At 41.8% G+C, this 19136-nt stretch overlaps 1 protein-coding gene across 2 annotated transcripts in view; it reads right to left on the reverse strand.

The window, feature by feature from the left end:
* Positions 1-15116: 15116 nt before the first annotated feature.
* The window catches only part of RPAP2 (RNA polymerase II associated protein 2), a 32431-nt gene continuing 28411 nt past the window's right edge, over positions 15117-19136 (reverse strand). For both annotated transcript variants that reach the window (XM_015870360.2, XM_085511333.1), the window contains exons 12-13: positions 15786-15935; positions 15117-15236 (exon numbers count right to left, since the gene is read on the reverse strand). In XM_015870360.2, coding sequence (XP_015725846.2) covers position 15236; positions 15786-15935 — 151 coding nt within the window. In that variant the 3' untranslated portion in view covers positions 15117-15235. The remainder of the gene's footprint in view (positions 15237-15785; positions 15936-19136) is intronic.

Genomic DNA, 19136 nt, shown 5'->3' on the forward strand with positions numbered 1-19136 from the left:
CTCTCAAATGTATGTTGTAACAGCGATTGACAAAGAGGTGGAGGAAACTCCACAATAATGCTTGAGTGAAAATGTGTGTCCACAGCAGCAAGTGCCTGCACCAGGCTCTGGGCAGCGTGGCCTGCAGCATCAGTGTGAGGTGCATGGTGGGGTAGTGCTGGGGAGGTCTAATTCCACTTCAGGAAGGCATCCAGTGCCTTGAAAGGGAGATACGGCCTGGATGTGACCTGGGAGATGGATGCTCAAGTACACGCTGCAGTCTGGAGTGGGGGGGCTAGGCTGGCCTTGCTGGGATGTACAGAGCTGAGTGTGTTGGAATGGAATGCAAAAAGTGATGCTAAGATAGGTCACGACACAGAGCTGTCCGGGCACACAACATATGGACTGCGTGTGTTGAATGGTTCCTTTGGTGGGAAACTGGTGTGGCCCTTCTGGATTTGTGACTACTTGAGGAGGCTCTGTGTGCTGCTGAGATGCTGGTTTGGGCTAAACCACTCAATAATGAGAACAAAAAGCGTCTTTGCAGGATGCTGTCTGAAATAAATTTGGTTTCCTAACCTGTGCAGTACTTTTACTTTAGTTCCCACATTGTTTTCTCTCCCTCCCCCATGTTCTACAACACAAGCTCTACAACTGCCAAAACCACACCTGAATGATGACTTCTAGCAGGTGAGAGCAGACACATGGGGAATTGAAGCTTGGTGTGGTGGTGGTAAATGAAAGAATTGAAAGCTGAAGCAACTTAAACCACTCAAACCACCTCTGTTGCCTTCAGCCTTCTGGCACAAACTGTTTCTTTGTCTGTGTACAGGCTTTTTGCACAGTGAGACAAATGGGGGAGGAGGGAGGACTGTCATGTCATTGCCTTCCTGCAGGAGCCGTGCCAGCACTCCCAAAGGCAGGGCAATGGTGGTCAAGCTCTTGCAGAAAGCCTAGCGTGAGATGTTCCTTGGAGGAACTGTGCCTGGAGTGGTGAGCTCTCTGTGGGAATGGACCTTCTTAGGTCTCCTCAGGGCAGGAATGCATGGATTCATTGCTGTACTTGCTGGTGATCCTCAGCCCTTTAGCTGTTGCAGGCAGGTTGCACGTGTGGGGCTGCACATGTGCTGAGGCACTGGATTGGCTTTCTTCCTGTGGTTAAAGGCTTCACGCACACTTCTCAGGATCAGAGCATTACATGAACAACCTTACAAAGTAAACACATCCACCTAGAATTTTTATTTTCCCAAATCACTCCTTTAGCTAATGTTTCAAAGGTGTATATACGCAACGCATCTGGTACAAACCAAATACTTTCAGTCTGTTGGATCCCAGAGTCAATATTTGCCCAAGGTATTACAAAGATGATCATGAAGTTCTGACTAAAGGGAATAGTGCTCTGCTTGAAGGCTCATTTGATCTGGTGTGTGGGCAAATGGACCCAGAGCTCAGTGATGGGGTGTCTCTGATGTTGCTGTCCTGTGGTGCTGCTGTTAGTGGCAGTTTTGGGTCACCCCCTCGATGTTTTGTGGGCAGGGGTGACTCAGTGTTGCTGCTGCTGGCAGGTGCGTGCTGTTCCTGCACCTTCTCCTTATGTGCCAGGTGTCTCCTGAAAATGGGACGTGATGGGGATGTGCGGTGGTGGTGGGTCAGTCACTGTGTGCGACCATCTTACTTGTACTCCTGTTCCAGATCTTTGCACCAAACTGTTTATCCTGTGTGACCTGTGGTTCCTGGTGCTATTGCAGCTTTGTGTAGGCTTCCTGCTGACATACTTGCTGTGCTTGTAGTTGGGTTATGGAGGCTGGCCTAATTTGTGGCTGAATCAGTCCTAGAAATTGTATTAGCGTCTGACTTGTCTTCTGGTTAATAGAAGATTGCTTGGGTCAACAAAGGTCAAACCTCGAGTTTCCTTTTTGGTATTTAAGCAGTTCTGCAGGTAGATGAACTCCCATTGCCTCAACAGTGTCTGGGAGCTGACACGCTCACAACAGGTTTTTCTTACTCTAACTGAAATCAAACAGTGAGAGCCCTACTGTAGGATGCCCTACATCCAGTCTGTCATGGAGCAGTCTGTGCTCTCAACTGAACCGAACCTATCTGTAGATCCATATCCCAGTCAGTGAGATGTGGGCTGCATCCAGCTGCTGGAGCAAGCACCTTGCTGATGCTGGTGCAGTGCAGAACTCAGCAGAGATGAGGCTGCTTGGGGAGAAACGTTTGTTTCCTGGTCACTGCTGGCTATCAGGCTGCTGAGCGTTGCTCTTATCTGCACTACTTCCGCTGCAGTTCTGCATGGCTCAGCACGTTTTGGGCTTGTGCTGAGGGCAGCATCTGTTTTTTCGCTCCGCTCTGCTTCCAGGCTGGAAGTGGTGCTTGGAGCTACGTGTAAGCCTGGCTGGAGAAAGAACTTGCACCTCACAGCTGACCGCTGGGTTGCAGTCAGCCTCACATTTGTTGTCTTGAAGCATGCAAGCTAGAATATCCCATGCTGCCAAAAAACAGTCAGTGCTCAGGTCAACCCCTTCACAGAAACAGACCTATGTGGAACAGGGAGACTGCTGTGACAGAAGCTCCCAAGCAGTGGGATCACACCATGCCTCAGCTCTGTGTTGTGGATTGGTCCAGTTAGCACATGCGTGTGGTAAGGTTTGACTCGTCCTCTCCTCTTCTGTAGCAGGTGTTTCTTTTAAACAACTTGTTTGGATCTTTTGCTGCATTTGAAGAAGCAGAGATGCTCTGTGCAGGTTTTTTTTTTTTCTTGTGGGCAACTTAGCAGTCATTGCACTCTCAGAGAAGTTATTCCTTGTGGTTGCTGTATGTTATGACTGTAGGAAACACCACATGTTTAGAAGTTGCCTAGCAATTTCTGTTATGGTCCCTGTCTCGTTTGCCTATAACTGCCAGTGCCTGAATTTGTGTGTGGCTGTTTGCCTGGGTTGCAGTCACTGTGGTTCAGCAGTCTGTGAGCGAGGTTGTGGGGAAGCACTGCTCCAGCTCTGTGCCCTGCTCTCTGTGAGGCTGTAGTTCCCTCTCGTGGCACTCCAGGTGGGATGGCTTCATGCCCTCCTCTGTGTGCTCCCACTTGCAGGGTCTCTGCAGAATTGCTTTGCTTCAAATGGGAAAAGCACTCAATGGACTTAATTCCTTCTAAGCTTCTGTTCTGCGCTCAGTCCTCTGTTACTTCACCTCACAGTGTGCCACAGGGGGTATGGGATTTTCTCTTAGTGACCCTGCTGGGTGAAGAGCCTGCACAGGCTGAGGGTCTCCTGCTGTGTTGCTCCAGGAAATGGAGATCAAGGCAAAGAACTTCGGTTTAGTATCAGGGTACCCCGCACTTGAGAAATCAAATGTGTAGCAGTAGTAAATCAGCAAAGCACCTAATCAGGCATCTGTAGGACTGAGTGTTTCTAGAAGTAAGCACCTCTGAAGTGATTCCTAAATCTAGATAGAGAACTGATTTCTGAGTGTAGCTGTGACTTATGCTGTTGCGAACAAGGTGCTTTGCAGTGCCTCAGTCTGTTTCATTCTTAGTGGCGTGCTTTGCACAAACTAACACAGAAGTCATAGCAGTTAAAAAGTAAAATAAATCCTAACGCACAGAATGACTGCTCTTCATGCAGAACATCATCACAATCTTACATATTGATAGAAAAATCATTGTTTGTCTATTAGAAGTGTGAGGATGTTTCCTTATGCCTGCACTCACAATTGCACTGTGTGTGGTTTCAGGAAGACTAATGTAACAGTCAGATTAAGTGCTTTCTTGCCTATGGCTATTTTACTGGAAATCCTGGTAATGAAGACCTCAGCATAAGCATTTGTGTCAAAAAAGCATGTTTTCAGTGCTCCCACCCTGGAAAGCACTGAAGTAAGGTTCTATATTTCTCTTGTATTATTGATTATTTGTTGTAGCTCTCGACAGAGGGTAGAGGACTAAGCTATTCTGTCTCAAAATGTCAAACCCTAACCTTTGCGCAAACTTTCAGAAGTGCAGCAAGCTGTGTGAAAATGGGCCACTGTGATTGAATAACGTTCATGTGGAAATAGCTGACTCCCACGCAACACTGGATTTCATCATCTGTAACATTGCTTGGGGCTGTAACGGTTTCACAGAACTGTGATGCTCGCGCTGATTTCCTGATGATTTTTCTATCACAATTATGGCTGTGCTTTAACATCTGCACAAAGACAAGTAATATGTAGCCCTGAGACATAGATGCAGATGCTAAAAAGATATTAATGCTTTCATACTGGACATTAAGTGGAACTGTTTATCCTGTCTGACTTCATACCATCGATGCTTTCAGAGGCAGACTTTCATCCTGCTGCATGTGCTGGCTCTCTCTTCTCCTACACGAGTTCCTTTGCATCTGGATACATCAACAAGCATTTTGTTACCATGCAATCTAGCATACAGACCCACCCTTCTAGTCATCTCACTGCTCTGCATGCTCTGATGTGATGTTTTCTGCCAGCTCCACTGTCAGAGATTCCCAGCACCTTCTCCTTCCTCTCCTGACCCTCTCTAAAGCTCTAAGTACTGGTCAGGGCTCTGAGCTGGCACTGCTGTACTGTGCCCATGCTGTATGTGTTGCACTTTACATGTCCTGTGATGCAGTTCATTGAGTGGAAAGTGCTTCTCACTGACTGATGGTCAGAATTTAGATTAAAAAATCAAAATAAAAACAACCCCAAACAATCCACCTACTGAGAAGTATTTCTCACCAAGAGCTAATGTTTGGAGTCCTTGTCAGCCCCATTTACTAAAGGATTCCACTTTTCTCTATATACATGCTTTGTGTCTTTCTTATTTTTCCCCCTACTAGAAGGGTTTATTTTCTGGTGGAAGTAACTCCAGATTTGTAATGTTACTGGGAGAGGCATAATCAGGGTTATTTTATCAGGAAAAAAACCTGCTCTCAGAACATCACCTTGCCCAGTCCTTGAGCATCTCTTTCTTTACTGGAGTCCCAAACCACCCCAGAACTGGGGCTGGACCACCTGGCTTAGGCTTTATCAGGCTATTTGTCTCTCCCATCCTCTGTCATATTTTCCTGTGGGAAATATACTGGAATTCACTGATGATTTCAAACTTGCTCATGTTTTGCAAGACTTAAAAACTAACATAAGTTGGTCTAGTCTGCTGCATTTGTAGGCTCAACTTTCTTCTTTGATGGACAGGAAGCTTATAAATAGACAAAAAGGCTCAGATTTGCCAAAGACCTCAGCTTTCACAAATGAGGCGAGAGCAAATACCCCATTTTTCACCTTTCTTTATTTGAATGTACCTGGCCTCAACATACTTAACCATGTTGAAAATCGAGTTCAGAGGTTGCATTGAGTATATCTACAAATATGACCCATATTTGGTGCTGAATGCCTATGAAAATCTGGCACAATTCAGCTGTAAAATTTTTATTTGGCGTGGAGTGAAGCTTATAGCATCAGCAACGAGACAAAGTCACAGAGAAGTGTTCAGTGAAGTTTCTTTTTCTTTCTGCTCTGGATTTGCTAAAAGTGTAAGGGAAGTATGAGAGCATGTATCACCAAGAAATGCAACTTGAGATGTGCGTTCGGGTGTGCGGAAAGGGATTTTCCTTTGCAAATGGAGAGATGCCTACTATTGATTTTGGTGAAAGCCCACCTCAGTCCCCTTATGCACGTGGGTACCAGGAGCCCAGAGTCTATTTTGGGCACTGTGTCTGACAGTCCACGTGGCCGGGTGAGTCATGCCAGGAGCCTTTCACTTTCCTTTTCTGTGAAAAGGAGTTACCTGTCTCTGGAAAATGCCTTGACATCAATGATGAAACTGCCAGTTGGTGCTCCATTTTGAACGAGTCCTGTCAGGGTGAAGAACTCACCCCAGTATGCAGAAACATGCCCTAAGAGGACAATTTACTCGGTCCCAAAAAAATTAGCAACAGAAAATATGAGTGATCCTGCAGTTTCATTTATCTTCAGTGATCAATTTGTAACCTTGTTCGAAGTTGATTTTGAAACTAGGCAATTTTTTGCAGCAATTGGCTAAAAGTAGGAGCGCTTCTTTGAGCAGTAACTTCTCCTTGAGGTTGCTTTATGAAAGATAATGGCTTCTGATAGGTAGTGGCTGCGGAGATAAGAGGATGTTCTTTGGGGAGCCCTACGTAGGAATGAAATTCTGAACAGAGGTGTTGCTGCTTCTCATGGTGTTAGCTTTAAAAATGAATATCGTGTTTCTGCTGAATGAAGACATAACCCGGCCTGCAACAAACACTTGCGTGGGTTGTTTTTTTCTGTCCAATTTGGTTAGAGAAGTGAAAATGCACATTTTTTGAAAAAAAATTTAAAAAATATGGTGAAATGTGTCCACATGAATGGAAAGCAGTTGATCATAGTGAAATTTAACTCAAAATGAAAAGTCACTTTAAACCTGATTTTCTTTTTTTCTCTCTTTTTTTTTCTTCATGTGTTTAGAAATGTTGAACTGAAACGTTCTGTCAACCTGAACGCTTTTTTTGAGTTGACAAATTAATCAAAACCAACCTTTTCCTGCTGAGGTTTCATTTTCAACCAAGTAGGCCTCTTCAGATTAAAGAAGACGCATACAAATTATTAATCACATTTGCACTGCTTTAGCTTTTGGGTGATTCAAATCTGCTTTAGAAACAAGTGTCATGCCCGTCTATAGGTGCTTCTGTAAGAATATTCTGAGTGCTCTGTGTGTCTGGTGGCAGTTGGATGTCCCCAGGGAAGTGTCCTGACGTGTGGCAGCCACCTCCCTGCTTTGGAACCACAGGTGTGACGGGCACGCAGCTCACAGCCCATATATGAGTGTGGGCAAAGCTGGGCACTTCTTTGCTCGCATTGTGAGTGCGATTCCTGTCACAGGTTCCTTTCAGGCTCTCCATGTGTGGACAGAGGTTTGGAGGCAGCGGGGCTGAGCTGCTGCCAGGGTTGGAGGGCTGAGGGTGAGAGCTGCAGAAGCAGTGGGTGGGCCTGAGAACAGGCAGGAGGCTGGGCATGGGCTGCTGGCCATAGAGAGAGGTTAGGGGATGCAGTGGGATGGCAGGATAGGGAGAACAGAAGGGTTGGGAGATGTGGGAAAAGATGGAACGAGATGGGCAGTTGTGACTCTGAAAGCTGTGACACTTAGTTGTGATTTATTTATTTATTTTTTTTAGTAAGGTTTCCAGTATCACTAGGCATAAAACAAAGGCCTGATGAAGTATCATATGTGAAATACTGAAATCAGAACTTCTGAAGACCTGTGGCTCTTGGAAATTGCATTTTGCTAGTTTTCAGGCTGTAAGACAGGATGCTCCTGGGCCAACCTGCGGGGAACTTCCTTCCTCCCATTTGCAGAGGAAGCAGGGATGTGAAGATCTGTATCTGAGCTGTGCTCCTGACACTGCTGCTCCTTGGTGCTGCTGGCTTTATCAGCTCAGCTTCAGGCGTTGTCTCCTGTGCGTTCAAGGTTATCAGATAGAGATGAGCTAGGAAAAAAAATCCAACTTTTGACTCAGACCCTTAAAATATAAATGATGTAACCCAGAATCCAGCATTACTCTTACTTTACAGATCTTTACTGAAGATCAGCATTCATGTACTGAAATTGGAGAGCAGGGTTTTACCTGTGAATCACCAGATTAAGAAAAGGATGTTTCTTTCAGTGAAACCTGCATAACAGATCATCTTACGGCTGCATGCTGTCAGGGCCTTCAAGACAGCTTAGACATAGCTACATAGCTTTACGTTTTGACCTTTTTTTTTTAATGATGTGACAGCTTCTGAACTGTAGAGGTGAAATTAATAGCATGTTGCAGCCTGTTTGAAGTAGGTTAAGAAACCAGCCAGCAGATCTGATGTATTTTTTTCAGCACAAAGATGACTCCTGCTGCCTGTGCCTGTCCTTCTGCAGCACTGTGAGTCCTTTCAGGTATCTCATGGCACTACAGCCCAGCTGGGCTGTAAACTCTCATCCCCTTCATTGGAAAACTGGGCTGTATTGGGCAGAACAAGAGGCCCCTCAGTCCCACAGCAAGGCCCCAGCTTGGCTCATAGAGAGAGAAAAGCCACTCCTAACAAGAAAAGGCAACGTGCTGCTCAAATTCACCTCTTCTTTCAGAAAGCAGCCTCTACTTATACAGTGAGTGTAAAAACATGAAGTACTCGCGTTCTTAAGAAACAGGCCCGCATCAAGTTGAAAATGTTTCAGATTCATCTTTGGAAATGATTTGTGTGATTTCTTCTGTTTTTCTTCAAGCGTGATTCTGTTTTTCTCTAGCACTGCTTGCTGCTTGGGGTGTGTGGTTTGACACTCCGCGCGTCAGTTTAGCTTTTTGAGATTGTGCGCTTTTTGAAGGGGGCACATCTGTGGTTATAGAAGAAAAACAAGAACATCAGATGTTCAGGGCACAAAAAGCAGAGCTTGGGAGGATCTTAGAAATGAACAGTGACAAGGGATGACTTGTATTTGACCCAGAGCTGGTGAGGGCTGATACAGTATGTGTAAAATTACTTATTTTTCCAGTTTTCAAATGCCCTCTGGAAAATTACTGTAATATGAAAGAAACATTTCAAGTACAGTTGCGGTTGTGACATTTTATAATAAGCCAAGTATCTTAAGGAGCGAAAACGCACACTTTGCTTTCTTCTTTCTTTTTAATTTAGTGACAGGGCGCCGTTCAGGAAAGTGTGCTCAAAGAAGCTTCTAAGTGAAGGCCTCTTCAAAAAAAGTGAGAGATGGTGATCCCTAACAAGGGATACGATTGCCAGATCGTTCTCTCTTGTGTCAGGGGGAGCTTTGTTGTTAATGAGCAGCAGAGTCGCTGCCTTTTGTAGGACAAAAGGGAGCGCTGTGTCTGCAGCTGCATCCCGTGTAGTTCTCCTTTAGACTATGTGGGTCCTGCAGGGGAGCCTGGAGTAGCTGGGACAGATGGACACTGGAGCAGTGCATATGGCTCTTCAGCTGGGGGAACCAGGTTTGGAGTGCAGAGGTGTATGGTCTGAGGCAGATGCCTGTGCAGAAGTGAACTGCGTGGAAAGCTTGCTAAAAATCAACAGCCAACAGGGTCTACAGTGTTTATCTTTGTTAAAACGCCGTGATTATTCTAGCTTACCTGACTGTGTATTTATCTAAAGACCTTAACTGAATATTTTCAGACACACTTTCTTTCTTTAGTGTGAATTCACTCTCTCTTCTGTGGCTATACAAGTATAAGCACTAAGCAGATATGACAACTGCTGTGTCATGTAGTGTTTGTTAATTAATCACGGGGTAGTTCCTGCTTCTAGGCCAGGTCAGCAACTTGAAACAGTGTCCTGTGCAAGAAGGGCAGGTATTCTGAAGTTACCTTTTAACACAGAATTCCTAAACAATGTTTTAAAATGACCTTGCTGCATCAGTAACAGTTGCAGATCTGTCGCCATTTGTTCTATTTGTTAAGGTAACAGATCGGAAGCTCTGCAGCAGGATTGCTCCAGCCTGTGGCTCACGCAGTACTGAAAAGTTGACGGAAAATCCTGCTCAGTGGCAAAGCCTGATTAGGAAACGTTATCCTTTTTTTTTTTTTTTTTGCATAATATATGAGATACACATGCCTAACATATGGTTGCTATAAAATACTGTAGATGAGTCAGATCTTAGCTGGCAGCTGTAAGCAGGGCTGTTCTGGCTTCTTAGATAATAGTACCTCTTGCAATCTTATTTTTTTGTTGTTACTTAACTACTTTGCTGTTAAATTATATTAACCTGATTTGTGGACGCTCTCATCTGAGTACAACAAAAAGGCAAGGATTTACGATGTAAATCCTGATGTGTTTGTAAGTGATTAAAGCTTCATCCAGATTTTTCAGGCTTGCTGTAGTGATAGTTAATTCTTACTGAACTGTAGAACTGCTCAGGGAGCTGCTGCTGTCCCACTCTGTGCCCAGTTCAGATACATATTCCAGAAGTTTAAGAGGCTAAAAAGTGCCAGAAATTGCCTTGATTTGATGTGGTTTGCAGCAGTGCAGGACGTTCCCACAGGCTCTGTTCTTTGATCTTTGTGTGTAGCTCTCGCAGATAATCACAGCTTGCAAAATGCATTGAGCAGCAGTGGTGGGCAGCCAAAGTGTTGCAGGGCCACTGCTCCTGCAGTACTGACTGGTGAGCCTTCCTCAGCACAGGGCTGAAGGGGGTGCATTCTGTGCTGGCTACGTCAGGAAGGAGCCTGGCTCACACATCCAAGAACCACAGGTGTCAAAAAGCAGGTCTTGCTCCTGGCCCTGCTGCTAACGCTGCCCCAAGCCTCTTGCTGTGCCTAGGAGATCGTTTAGAAGTATCTCTCTGCCCATTTTCTAGGGCATGAACAGTTTTAAAAGGCTGGTGCTTGTAACACACTTTTCTTCTTGCTAAATGTTGTTCTTTTTGGTTAGTCTGGTCAGGATTTTGAGAACTCTAGTTAGCATTGTTTCGAGTTTTATAGGTGCTGGCAACCCAGGGGGGATGACTAGTATTAGTCATGCACATACTGAGGCAATGTGTGCTTTCACTTGCTTTTTCAAACCAGAGTGCTTAAATGACACCTATCTAAAGACAGAGGTTTCCAGCTCTCCCCAGTGGCTCCCTAAATCCTGTCCAGCACAATTGCACCGTTCCTTGGTAGCACCTTCCAAGCCATTAATCTCCTAAAGCCATCTGAAGTATGTGCAGATAAATGGTTCTAAGAGAAAAGTCACAGAAAGAGAGATCATAAGAGGAAAAGTCTCTAGCAATATTACTCTTTACTAATGGAAGGCACACCTACTTCCTCTGACTCTAACCAGAGGAGGACTGTCAGGTGGTAGAGATGCAGCTGAGAAACAGAGAGCTTTGCAATACTTAGCCCTACCTTATATACCATCTGCCACTTATGGAAATTTAAGACTTACCAAACAGAGGCTGGTTCTGTGTTTTCAATATTTAATGCTTGTTGGAAATGACTGTTCAGTGTAACCTATTGCCCCAGTGAGATCAAGCTAAATCCCACCCACGGCACTGGCTGTTTGTACCCCTGTACTGAAATAAGCAGGCAGCATGGAAAGCTTCACGGCAAACTGTAGAACTGGGCTGTTTCCTCCTGCGTATACTTTCAACACGGTGGCGCTATTTTTTTTCCAAAGGACTGTCATTCATTTCTGTTCTTTTGGTTTTAACTCTTATACAGTAAGAAGAAAAAATGCAAAAATGCAAAACGGTAGCCATCAAAATAACACAACAGGATTGGGAATCCTTGCTTTGCAGTGGCAGGCCTTTCATTACTACATAAGCAACTCCAGGGAGAGTCTACTGTGGTCAAAGCTCTCTCCTGATTTAAATCTGCTTTCTTTCTGCAACTAGGAAAAAGGGGGAGAGGCATTAACCACCACATCTGTACAGCGCAGGAAGGTATGATTTAGAGAACCTAAATTAACAGCATCAGTTCTCTTTGAAGCAGAGACAGGCAGGTAGCTATGGCTGGATGCCTAAATTTAGCAGGTGTGAATACCACTTTCCACTTCTTTCTTTTGCTTCACCCTCGTATGTGTCCGTTCTTTCCTCTCCAGCAGCTAAGGGTCAGCTAAGACTTGCTGTCTGGTCAAGCTGCTCATCCCCTCTAACATTTTGTGGAGTCTAGACTCCTTCAGCCCAGGGAGAAATGAATAGGACGTGCAGATTCAAAACTAAGATACATAAGACCATTACTTTCTCCCCCATCAAACCACAACAGATGCATCACTGTACTCACTGAGACTGAAGTGTGAAAATACAGGTGATATCTGGCGTTGTGTGGATGTGGCCTTTGAGGCCCCAGATGTCTCATGCATGTACTGTGCTCTTTGTTGTTCCCTGCACCAGTCTTTAAAGACTAAGATAGAACTTTCCAGTCCAAGCTGTATCAGCACAGCTGTCAGCCGTGTTGCTTTAGATCTACTAAAGAGTTTTATTGTTCTGATAGTCCCCAATGAAACAAATCAAGATGCCTTCTGCTTAATTCAGAATTTTGGATTATCTGAGCACATGACTTGCAAACTCCAGGATGTAGCACAGTCTCTTTGAATACCTGGTAACTGCCTGCCTCCCTGAAATAGCAACCAGCAGAACAACTACAAGATTCCACTTCTTTCCTGCAGAACCAACGGAAAAATCAGTCAGCTTGGTCAGTGGGCACAAAGAACTGAACAGTAGCATTGAAGGGACCTGTGCTAGGAGATATAGTAGAACAGTGCAGCATCTACACTGGCAGTATTTACAAAGCTGTGACAAGAGATGTGCTGTTAAAATTGATGCAACAGCCTTTCCTCCATCCTCTCTGGCCATGGAGAGACTGTTGAGTAACTCTGAGCAACCACTGACTTTTTCTGTATTAACTCCTTTCTCTGAAATTACTTCATTACATCTATAAAGAACAAAACAAAAAACCAAGTTGGTAAGAATCCATCCTTGCACCACACAGAAACGTTTCACACTTGCTGCAACAGCACTGAAGGAGGCTTTGCTTTAAACTATAAGACAAAGTGTGCTTCTGTTCTTAATTATAACCACTCTATATGTATAAAACATAAAAAATCATATAAATTGATCCCTCCCCTGTATTAAAATTAGAAAAATCCACATCATGACTGAATTTGCTCTGCTGAAGATCTCTTACCAGACAGGCTTGGAGGATTTACAGTCACTATAATGAACTACTATGGCTTCATGATCCTTATGATCTAGTGGATGGTGTTACTAAGCTTATGCCTACTTTGTAGTTCAGTTTGGAAATAGAAGTTTATGTTGCAGCTACACTAAGCTCAGGATTTGTAAGGTACCTATGGTCCTGCAGTTTACAAGCAAGCCACTAAGATTTAGTGTATCTGAGATGAGTATCTGCTGAGTGTCCCCTGTTGTTGCCTGCTCAACAAATGGGAAGGAAAAGTTGTAAGCACAGCAGCAATGCTACAAAGAAACCACCTGGCTAAAAACATAATCAAAATGAGAGGGGGAAAAGCGAGCCGCAAAAGTTAGATCGGTGAAATGACAGCTGTAGCAGAAACCAGCTTTAAGCTCATAAGTAAGGTCTAGATTTGAATGTTTCTGAGTAGTTAAGCTATTGCAAAACATGATCTTAAGACTACAATAATGAACTTAACTTTTGATGCTTGAGTTCTGCTCTTTGTAGAACTCGTTAAGGCTTGTAGTACAAAAGTTCCTTCTGAGATGTCTGCAGCTTTCCCACTACTGCAATGGCTGCATGTATGCTTTTTGTATTTATTTACATGTGTTTTACTCAAATCTGAAGGAGATGAGGTCATTAAATGTAGGTGAAGAATATCACCTACATATTTCTAGAAGTCTTCTGGGCTGGTTAAGAAGGTCATGGGAGGAGAAAGGTTATTCTGTTCTCTCAGCACAAGAAAAGAAAGAGTAAGCTTGCTGCCAAGGAGGAGATGCAAAAATCCTGGCAACACACTTTCTGAGCTGCAATGGCAGGCAGTAAAAGCACCTACAGCAAATGTTAACAAATGGGTCTTTGGACCTATGACCTATTCACTCTTATTACAAAGTAATATTTTCAACACTGTAAGTGCTGGAGACCAAACCTAAAAATAGCAAAGAGAATGACACCACTGAACTGACAGGAAATGTGAAAACTTTTCAAATAAGAGACAGAGAACCTATTGAAACATTTGTATTCACAGTTTGATGTACATTTAATACCAAACAGCAGCTTCACCATGAGGTAACTGTGATCTTTATGCCCCAAGTTAAATATCCATGGAACAGAACAATGGCTTGCTCAGAATCTACAGGGAAGCAATACCTAGAAAAACAGAAACATAAAACAGAAATATATTTAACTTTCTAAATCAGAACGAGATAGATATGTTATCAAATTTTCCTCAGTGTATCTTGCCTATTAATCTTCTGTAAACTTATCTTCTGGTAAGGTCTTTTTCTTTCTTTGCTTATGTACCCAGTAAAAAGTTTTCCATCAGGGTATGAAAAAAGAAGTATCTTCTATCTAAATTACATCATGCATTCTTATGAATTTGAGACCAGACACTCTCTGATGGGGTACTTTTTTCCTATTGCAGATGTAGAAAAATATACAGCTTTAAGTGCATTAGAAGTTTTTCTTATTCCAAATCACTGCTTTTATGAGCTAAACTTCATGTAACTTCCCGTTATAAGGTAAGTTAGGAAAACTCAAACATCACCTAAATAAACTCTGATGCACAGTGGAGCTTCCCAAGGCACGAGCTTCTGCATGTCAGGGGAAATGAACATAAATATGCTGATTGTCATGAAGGAACTACCAGGCAATAATCTAAATACGGAGTTTTCAGTAGGTAACTAATTACAGAAACAAGGCAGAGCAATAAACTCTGTTTCTTAAATGGCCAGTTGCTGTGCAGCAGTTCTGGTACATCCTGCTTCAGCCCTGGCATTTGTTGCAGTTTAAGTACAGTCAGATACAACTTTATTTTCCAGTTTCCCAAAAGAGAGTGTCTTATGAACTGAGAATATGCAATATACCAACTTAGGGCTCTATTAAGAATTACTACCGGATTAGTTTTAAATAGCATTTTGCAATTATTCAGTAACAGGAGTAAGTTTAAATGTACTCATTCCAAACAACACCGCTACTTAAAATGAAATTGCTATAGAAAGCAAAAAAAATTCTTAAAATATATTTTGAAATTGGTAAAAACTAGAGATGTTTAAAAATATGTTGCATATAATGTTCAAAGCTTCCCCTCTCCTAACCTCCCTCCCCCCCGCTCCCTTTTTTTTTCTTAGAAGCAGCAAGACAAACAAGCCATAGATCAGGTATCTTTGTGTGCCATCCTCATCATTCTTAAAGAATACCACTCCACGCACTGAGTCAAATGGAAAAATGTCAGCAGCAGTGTTTCTAACTCCCCGAAATAATTTTTTCTCCCCTCCAATTCCTGAAGGTAAATTTCAGCTGAAAGCATCCAAAACAAAATAAGACCAAGCAAAAAATCTGGATTCCTTTCTACTGCCTTTAAATAGAAAGTCTTCAGATCATCTGCAGTTTAATTCGTTTCCGTGCATACCTTCAGCAGCTGCTGCTAGAGTCAGCTTCTGCAAAAGACTTCACAATCCTTATTCAAAGAAATAAATCAGAGAGAAAAAGTGCAAGAAGTACAATGAATACTTCATTTTATTTTTCATTTAAAAAGTGACATTCCAGCAACTGAAGGTGTTTGTTTTTCCCCATGCAGCTATTTCAGGCGGTAGGAGATGTTAAGACGATCACCTTGTTCTGTGGGGAACAAAGGTCTGAGATGAGTAATTGTTAATACACTAATTTCTTAATTAAATATTACAATTCTAGACTTGTTAAATCATTTGAATTCAATCAGTATAGTAAGATATTTACTCTTCTTTATTTCTTCTTATCTAGAGTGCAAAATGCAGTCTCAGCTTTATTGCTTTTAGTTTAATTTTATATCACCTAGACTAGATATAACACACAAAAAAACCCCACTGAGACAGTCACTATAAGCACTCTGATTATTATTTTAATAAATCCCAATAGGATGTGAGAAAAGTTCCTCCCAAAACTGCAGTAAAACAACTGTACGTTCTCAAAAGATTAAAGTGATAAGCAGCCAGCATTTACTGTAAATGACAAAATCATGATACTCATTTCCATACAACATACATGTTTCTACTTTAAAATGTGCTTTACACATTTTCTACTGTGGTCGATACTATCTATAGTTACGACGCATACCTATGAAATATTGGAAATAAGAATTGTTAACTGGTTTAGTTTTCTGAAATGCAGAATAGCTTAAAATCAACTGACCATTCAGGTGGGCTGTCCACTCGAAATATTCTTGTTAAACTTTCCAGATCTTCATTTTTGAAATGGAGTTCTGCCAGTAATGTGGTCAGGAACTGTGTGTACGCTGGGCTTCTCTGAGTATTTTTAAACACTGGAATATTTTGTGACAATCTGGCAAAACAAACAAACAAACAAACAAAAATCAAACAATAACACGCACTGTATACATGTGATGCAGTAAAGGGACTTTTCAACATCAGCTTTAATGATGCAGGGCTTGTGAGTTCAGACAATTATAGTGAAGAAGTTTGTAATGTCCCACTTGATTCATTACAGTACAGTGTATGACTGTATGCATGACACACTCCTTGACCTGTACCGAAATACAAAAATTTATTAAGATGTAGTGAAACAGAAACAAAAAATTAAAGAAAATGGGCCAGCGGTTTGTATGCCTTCCATCTGTGTGCTGATGTTGCTTAATTTAGAAAAACAGACTAAAATGCCAAAGTACTTGTAAGGAAAAAAAAAAAATCAATGTAAAATTTCTTAACTAAAAGCTCTTAAACATTCATCTTGTAAAATTTGTATAGTTCCTTGTATGTATAAAATGCGAAAGAGCCATGAAACTCCTCTTAAAGTATCCAAAAAGAATGTTCTTACTACAGTCTTGGTAGGGCTCCTGGGCAGAAGCTGTAGCTAACTGCCAGCACACACTGCCAGACTTCACTAAGACATGCAGTTGGATCCATTGAATAGGAGGACTGCCCCCTGCAGTATGGCACAGAATGCATAGCATGCCACAACAGGAGCTTGCTTTGCGTTAAGGTGTCTCCAGTTACATAGAAGTCTCCTACAGAGGCATTCTGGATTATTATTAATTTTACTTGATAGCATTGCAGTCAAGCTATTTTCTGTTTTGGTAATGCAGTGAAGTACTTAGAATCTCAAGGTGCCTAGAGTTATCAAGTGAATGCTTCAGAAGATAAGTAGAATCAAAGCGGGTAAAAATGTATTTCTGAGTTTAGCCAGTAGAGTTCAGCTTTAAAGTTCAAACAGTACTTGGACTTTCTGCATTTGCCAGGCAGCAACATTTTACAGAAATGCGACCATTTGGGCCTGATTTTCCAAACTGTTAAGTAGGACGAAGTCCATCCAGTTTCCACTGATTTTAATATTTATAATGAATGGAAGCTGAAAGTAGTTGCCAAATAGGAGAATAAAGTATTTTCACTTGAATAGACCTACCCCAGTGTCACTTGGCAAGAACTCACATCCCAGCAACAGTTGCTTGGTCTCAGTTACTGTATTTAGATAAACAGTGCTACACAGAAATAGACACTGTAGGGAAGATTTCAAAATATTTGGGAATTGATGTGCTTTGAAGAAGCTGCTCAAGGTAGTCTACAGCTCATCAAAAACCTCACAGCCCAGAGAACCTGTAAGTGTGTAACTACTGAGATCAAGTCTCCCTGCAGACATTTTGTATGAAGACCACCTTCCCTGGAGAAAAGCTGGATATAAACTCTTTATCTAAATAAATTCTTAATCTGCATATAGACTCTTAATCTAAGCTAAAACAGTGTTTGAACACAACCAAAAGATCTTACAAGGCACAGAAAATGCAGTTCATTTACTTAACAGAAGTTAAGTATTTCCAGTTAGATGTGTGATTTTTGGACTGAAGCCACTAGGCTTTGTTCTTTATTTCATGACAGACAGGACGGAGATGTCTCTCCTGGTGGGATGTACAATAGTTAGTATTTAATCTGGTAAAACAGTGCCTCCAACCAGGGCTGACAAACTGGAGGGTGACTTTTGCATCGTGATGCTTTATCAGCACGGAAACAGAGGAAGTGCTGATAGAAGAGCAGTGACAATTTCAGAGTGCTGGTCTGGAGACAAGGAGAGTGGGAGAAAGATCAGGAGATGCATTATTACTACTCTAGTTACTCTTCACAGGATTTAGCAGATTATATATGAAAAGAGGTTCGTGGCATAAACAGTCATGACTTCCTAAATACTGGTGCCGGGAGGCTGCAAAATGTTCTTTGCTGTGTTGTAAATCTACAAGTGTTTTAACTGCATTTTCTTTTTTCTACCTTAAGAGAACAAGAAAAATACTTGTAAGAAAAAAGCCAACAAATTGTGCAGTTTTAAGTAAAACAGTTACGCTACCCAGCTCATGTGCTAAACTGTATCTCTATGTATATTTTTACAACAATTACACAGTTCTGTACACTACAAATATTTCTTACTATCATGCCCTGTTTAAGACACTCTGTTGACAGAGTAGCTGTTGTAGCCCATGCTAAGAAAGAACAACCTATTCTTATTCGTAGTGGCCAGACCTTAAATACTGTGGAACAAACTTAAAAACTAAAACAGCTGTGGATTATTTCTTTTTCTTACCAGACCTTTGTTTGAAAAGCCATTAAGCTCCCAATTACCTGATAAGCGGGAGACAAAAATCAAAAAGTAATTTCAGAGACACGTGCGTAAGTTTCTAGCAATTAAAAATTATACCTAATGGAACACTCATGTATACATCTGTACAAACACATTAATCTTGGAAGACTGCAAGAGGAGCAGGCAGAAGTTGCTACTTTGCACAAATAGATTCGATGGTCTTAATAACACTGGTCCCACTTAGATTAAATGTACTGTGCAAAAGAGCATCAAGAGTTGTACTCTCATCCTTGCATGAAATGCTAACTGCATCAAACCATAGTTTCAGGCAAATAAACCAGGACAGTCTTTGGGATCAGAATCTTGGCAGCTACAGAGACTCTATCTCTGAAGAAACTATCATGACCAATTTAATGATACGTGAGATTTCAATTTAAAGATCATGGAATTGACTTGAAACTCTGAAGCATCTTCAAAAAAATCAGAGTATAAACAGGAAGTAAGATTTGAATCACAGTAATAGTATTTGGTTACTACAACAACAAAATAAGAAATATAAAGTCAGCTATCTGGTTTGCTCTTTCACATATTGCAACGTTAATGCTGTACAAACTTTTGTGAAAAACTCAAGTAAGAAGAATTAAGTGATTAAAAAAACCCTATCACCTACAGAAATGTACATAATGTTGTCCGACGTGCTTCAGAAGATTGCCCTCAGCACACTGCTAAAAGGAAACTTTCACGCTCACTTCATGGAAAAGTTGTAAAGTATATATCAGACTTCATGAAACAGTGTCGTTTCCTGCACACCCACTTACACCATATGGTAAACGGGGCTTTGTAAAGTTTAAAAAGTGTTAAGAATGTCAAACTATATCTGACTGATAAAATTTGTGTTCGCTGACTATTCCACATATGCTACCTGATAAAAAAAAAAAAAAAAAAGAAAAAATTAATGTGAAG

Source organism: Coturnix japonica, chromosome 11 (assembly GCF_054131305.1).
Source record: "Coturnix japonica strain WE chromosome 11, WE-NBRP24, whole genome shotgun sequence".
Lineage (NCBI taxonomy): Eukaryota > Metazoa > Chordata > Aves > Galliformes > Phasianidae > Coturnix > Coturnix japonica.